At 34.3% G+C, this 6,111-nt stretch overlaps 1 protein-coding gene across 3 annotated transcripts; it reads right to left on the minus strand.

Annotated features, from left to right (window-relative positions):
* Nucleotides 1-755: 755 nt before the first annotated feature.
* Nucleotides 756-3,345, minus strand: LOC139866001 (uncharacterized). 3 transcript variants are annotated; one of them, XR_011765197.1, is made up of 10 exons: nt 3,210-3,345; nt 3,057-3,135; nt 2,889-2,968; nt 2,731-2,797; nt 2,569-2,640; nt 2,239-2,436; nt 1,876-2,035; nt 1,666-1,787; nt 1,359-1,489; nt 756-1,260 (listed from the first exon to the last, which is right to left on the minus strand). XR_011765197.1 is itself a non-coding variant. In XM_071854129.1 (8 exons), exons 1-8 carry the CDS (start codon nt 3,283-3,285, stop codon nt 1,782-1,784), a joined length of 744 nt encoding a protein of 247 aa, XP_071710230.1. In that variant the 5' UTR covers nt 3,286-3,345; the 3' UTR covers nt 1,537-1,781. The 3 variants fall into 3 exon arrangements, 1 of the variants encoding a protein (XP_071710230.1); XR_011765196.1 differs by having other exon boundaries at nt 765-1,260; nt 1,876-2,041; XM_071854129.1 differs by lacking the exons at nt 756-1,260; nt 1,359-1,489 and having other exon boundaries at nt 1,537-1,787; nt 1,876-2,041.
* Between the last annotated feature and the right edge of the window lie 2,766 nt (nt 3,346-6,111).

Here is a 6,111-nt window from a genome sequence, read left to right on the forward strand (position 1 = left end):
CTTCTTCTACAATATATATACATGTATATGTATATAAATATATACACCCACGCATCCCTAATTTTTCTCCAGTCTCTCATCCAGAAAAAATTATTTGATTGTAAGCATCCTTTGGTTTTTTGTTGACTTTACACCCAATCCTTCTGAGTCACCTAATTTAGGGTATTTCTTTTATCCTTTTTGTTTACTATTTCCTATTTGCTTGTACAAGTTTAACGATTTTCTCTAATTAAAAAAAGATGGTTCGATTACTGTACTTATTGGGAAATAAGATTGGGTATTTGGGTGGTTGGTTTGATTACTCGTATTCTATATTTTTGAAGATGTACTTTTGATAGTATATTTGGGTTGTTAATTTAATTAGATTGTTAAAAAAACATGTGTGAATGTTATGTCTGATGCGAGCCAACTGTGCAAGGCCAGAGGATTTGTTGAAGCATATTGTATTACAATTATGGGTCACTCAACAAGAGCAGGTTATATGGTTTAGGAGTTCCTTTGAGTAGCCAAAGTTCATGTATATATTGTGTATACTCACGAGTTTGTACAAATATTGTATAGGCTATAGCTATCTTGTAGTTGTTCATATGTATCGATTTTGCAACAATAATAATAATAATAATATACATTTTTATATTTTCTTTACATTTATCTATTTTTATTGTATACCACTTCATAACAAATCAAACAGATTTAAATGATACAGAAGGTTAAAATAGTAATTTTATGTCATTCAGAATATTGATTCATGATGCTTATCAAACAATGATTTTCATTCAGAACCATATTGACCATCTTGAATCAGAGCCTCTGAACTATTCAGAGCACTGAACCATTCAGTACTAAATCATTCAGTTTTATCAAACGCACCCTCACATGACATGAGGGCATTTTGGTCTCTACAAAAATTATAGAAAGAAAAAAAAAGATGTACAGTCCAAATTTTATAATTCCTATCTACATTAAAATAAGTTGTTACATCGAGCATCGTAAAACACACTTAACTGATCCCTACCCTTTAGGCAATAATGTATATGAATATGAATCGATAGCACCTGTGGATTCAACCAAAAACCTGTCAATAACCCAGCAACAGCCAACAAGGCAGCCACAAAGTTGTCATGACTTCTGATCTTACTGTAACCTCGTTCACAGCAATCAGCATACAAATAACAAAAATTAGGTGCTGCATATAACTGCATCAGGTGCATACAGCTAAGGCAATATCAACTTCAACCATCTTTCTAATCATCCACAACCCTTTTTTGGCCCAAAAACAAAAACAATAGTAAGAACAATGATGAAGCCATATATCAAATCCTAAACATCATTTCAACATAAGGTGTTGGGACTCTTACCACCAACATCAATCATCACAATCGTAATCTAATGCCCCCCAACCAGCAACAAAAGTTTCAATCAACCGCAAAAGAAACAGTATTACGTCTGCTTCACCATTTCTCACCAACAGCATACAGCAACATAAACACTATAGTTCATGTCAAAATATTCAGTATACATGCATAAATATGGGACAGCATATATAATATAATACCCAAATATATCGGAAAGGATAAATCTCGACATAAACCATGCAAAAATCCATAGTGCAAAAGTAACCCATCGAACATATGCAAGGAGTACAAAAAAAAAAAAAAAATTAACCTTAAAAACATGCAACGTGAAAATGAGTTCAACAATTCATCGAAGTCATCACAAAACAGAATATTTCTCTTCAATTCACGCAAATGCATGGATTCTTCAACCGTGCAGCTCCCTTCTCATTCCTGCAATAAAAAAAATTAGCTAATCAGCATCTCGCTAACTTGGGTCCCGGTTATTATTTCCAAAAAAAAATCATATAACTAAACTCACATCAGCATCAGAACGTTGTGGTGACGGACTTCGAGAGTCTGCTTTCGCAACAGGCGAAATACTTTTTGGAGTAGCAGAACGTTCCTTCTCAACGGGTGGGACCGGACTCCTGCTTCTAGAAGGTGTCCTACGTGGCGATGGGCTCCTACCTGGACTAGCACTGCGCCTAGCAGAAGGAGAAACAATCATATATAATCCCACTTGGCATCAATAAGATAAATGAAACTAATATAAATGAATAAATGAATAATATATACAATTATACATAGACCACTCGGGTCTTTAAAAAGTTCCCTTTTTTCAGTACATTTTAAAGAGAAAGAACCAAAACCTTAAATACAAATACATAAAACACTTGTTTACCTGATCGGAGATCGGCTTCTAGCCTTCTCGTCGTCATATCTGGATCTTCTGCGTTCTCGACGATAATCAGGACTTGTGCTGCGACTCCTACTTCGATAACGATCCCTATCTCGTCCACGAGGCCTCTCGTGTTCATATCGATCCCTGCTTCTGCTACGGTATCTTCGCCTGTCCCTATAATCATCTCTATGCCTGGAACTACAATCAGAAAATAGACATGATACTAGTGTGAGATTGTATATCATGTTTCCTAATTTATATCATATATACAAATCTCTTTATCAGTAAGCACACTACAAAAGCCTATGGTTGCATGGAGAAAGTCTTTACCTTGGTCGGGGACTGCGGCTCCTTGAGCTTCCTTTCAACTTCTCTACAGGTTCCAGTATCCTTCCCTTATGACTACAATCATTATACAAAACACCACTCAAGTGGATATAATAACACAAAATTTGTTTACATGTTCAAAGCAAACTGTAACATATGACTCACATTCGTTCAGCATCAGGCCCATATTTCGCAAACTGAACCATTATCTCTCTTCCATCAACAACTCTTCCTATAAAAATCACACACACACACAAAACCACATACACCTTTCAATTCATATATCAATATATCGTATAAATTAAATATAAATATATCTTCACCATCAAGTTTTTCCACAGCTTTCTGTGCCTCATCAGCATACTTATAACGAACAAACGCAAACCCTCTCGAATCCCCAGTCCTAAAATCAAATCAATCAAAAAAAAAAAAAAAAACCATAATTCTACAAAAACTAAATCAAATACACAAAATTAATAAATCAGCAGTACCTTCGATCTCTAGGAATAAAAACGTCAACAACTTTACCATACTTATCAAAGAGCGGATACAAATCATCAGCAGTTGTACCTACATAATTTTTATTTTAACAAATTAGGGCTTTTTGTGAATATGGATCAAAATTAACGAAATTGATAGCTTACGGAAAGTAATGTTGAGAACGAGCAACGAGTAAGTGTCTCTAATGTCCGGCGGACCTGTTCTTCCAAAGTGCGACATGATTGATTAATTAGGGTTAGGGTTTGTGTGTAATGAGTTGAGCGATAGGTATAGCTAACAATTGCGTTGCGGTTGTTAAAAACAGATATAACTTTGAGATATATACATATATACCCCTCGAAGTTTAGTTGTTTGTAATGTCGTTATCAGAAATCAAAAAAGTAAACAGGGATAAAGAATTCAAAAATGATCACGTTTGTTAGAGAGGTCCCAACGGTGTATACTTGACCTCCGCCCAGCACTTAGTCCTCGAGGACACTGATGGCAGCACCTAGTCCACACTAGCCCAGGTTTAGCTCAGTTTGTACGTCCAACTCTCAGCCCTTTTAAATCATAATTGAGGACGAAAATGAGGTATATATATGTGGTACTTTTTGCTTTCAAACTTGTACATTTAATTAATTAATGTAAAGAAAAAGTGTCATTGTTGGGAGTGTTTAGTCCTGAGGTTAGTCCTGGGAAGGAAGTGCTGATGTGGCGCTGATGTGGCACCCCAGGACATGGATGGAGTAGTTACTCCATTGGGACCTCTCTTATAATTTTGTTGTTTATGTTTATGACTTGTATTAGTGGTCTATATACAAAATGATCATGTACTTTGTGTTTAAAAATAATTTCAAAGTGGCTGTATACATATGATTTTATTTTTTATTTTATAATATAATACATCTACATCTATTTTCCAAAGTGATACACTTCAAAGAGATAAAAGTGGATATGGGTGTTCAAACATTTAAAGTATTAGTGTAATGTTAAAGTAAGTTTATTTTACTTTAATCATTTGTGTAAGAAACACGTTCATATAGTATCAGGATAAAATTGACCAAATAAGTAAAACTAGGTTATTATTTTTTTGATGAAAGTCAAAAATTGTTTTATTATTAAATGAAAGAGAGTACATCAGCTTGCATGGGAGAGCAAGAAGCAAAAACTAAGTGAGTATTACAACAATTGAATTTTTAAAGAAAAAATTACACTAAAGGATAGAAAACCAGGAATCCGAACAGTATAGCTGGAAGATGATGCTAGTTGTGATTGCCGAACGATTTTGGATCCAAAAGCCATTAATTGGTTCCAATCTAACGATATCTTATTTGATTTTCTCGTTACCCATTCGAAAGATTTGATTTGGATTTCATTTAGTGTCACCGGTCCATTTCCTTTTTTTACCGTGGAAAGGAGTAAGGTTTTGGTTTCCCCAAATGTAGTATCCTCCTATCCATACTTAAAAGTATCAAGTGTACATACTTATGCTACTATATTGTAATTTCTCTCTTTAGTAGTTTATTTAGTTTAATTGGCATGTAAAATTATATTTCTGTTATAATTCAGTAGTCTTATAACTACCTTTAGTGGTTCTTGACTGTAGAAGGTATATAGAGATAGAGATACTGTAAAACGGAGAAAACAAAGGTTGAACAAAAGGTATGAGTAATTAGTTTTTTATTTATAGGAAAATGTACAATGAGAGTTTGGTGGCATTTGGAATCTAGAGAGAGAGTGTTTTTGTTAACCAAAAAAAATACATACAATAAACTCTAACTCAACACACCTATTTATACTCAAAAAAATATACTATGCAATATCTATAATAATAATAAAATTATCATCCAATTATTACTTTTATAACACTCCCCCTTTGATGATAATTTTATTAGTGAATAACTAGTACTGCCTCGTTAAAAACCTTGCTAAAGAAAACCCTTTGGGATAAAACTTTAGCTAAGGGAAAAAGAGTGCAGCATAGAGTTGACTCCCCCTCAAGTAGGCAACGCCTGAGTTGTTACATCTTCTGAACATGCCTCATGCCAATATTATGAACGTGTGTTCTGAAAATAGCAGTTGGAAGTGCTTTGGTGAAAAGGTCAGCAGAGTTTTTGCTGGACTGAACATATCTCATTTCAATCTGGTTGTCCTTAATGAGATTTTGAGTGTATGAGAAGAATCTAGGGGGTATGTGTTTTGTTCGGTCACTTTTGATATACCCTTCTTTCATCTGTGTTATGCAAGCTACATTATCTTCATAGATAGTTGTTGAACTTTTATTGCGTTCTAGTCCACAAGAATCAGTAATGAGTTGTGTCATTGATCTCAACCAAAAACATTCCCGACTGGCTTCATGTAATGCAATTACTTCGGCATGATTTGATGATGTTGCAACAAGTGTTTGTTTTTGAGAACGCCATGATATTGGGGTACCTCCATTTAGGAATACATATCCATTTTGAGATTTAGCTTTATGTGGATCAGATAAATAACCTGCATCTGCATAACCAACCAAATCTTGTTTTGATTCGTTAGAATAAAATAATCCTAAATCAGTAGTTCCTCGAAGGTATCGAAATATGTGTTTGATCCCATTCCAGTGTCTTTTGGTAGGAGCTGAGCTGAACCTTGCCAACAAATTAACTGCAAAAGAAATGTCAGGTCTTGTACAATTTGTAAGATACATAAGAGCTCCAATTGCACTAAGATATGGTACTTCTGGTCCCAGGATATCTTCATGATCTTCACAGGGACGAAATGGATCAGTGTCAACATTAAGTGATCTAACAACCATAGGAGTACTTAATGGTTTTGCCTTGTCCATATTAAAATGTTTTAAAATCTTTTCAGTATATGTTGTTTGATGTACAAGTAAACCATTAGGCATATGTTCAATTTGTAAACCAAGGCAATACTTGGTTTTTCCGAGATCTTTCATTTCAAATTCTTTCTTTAGAAGTTGAATGGCTTCATGGATCTCTTTATTTGTACCTATGATATTAAGATCATCAACATAAACAGCTATGATCACATATCCGGATGTTGTTTTCTTAATGAAAA

The sequence above is a fragment of the Rutidosis leptorrhynchoides genome, chromosome 9 (assembly GCF_046630445.1).
Source record: "Rutidosis leptorrhynchoides isolate AG116_Rl617_1_P2 chromosome 9, CSIRO_AGI_Rlap_v1, whole genome shotgun sequence".
Lineage (NCBI taxonomy): Eukaryota > Viridiplantae > Streptophyta > Magnoliopsida > Asterales > Asteraceae > Rutidosis > Rutidosis leptorrhynchoides.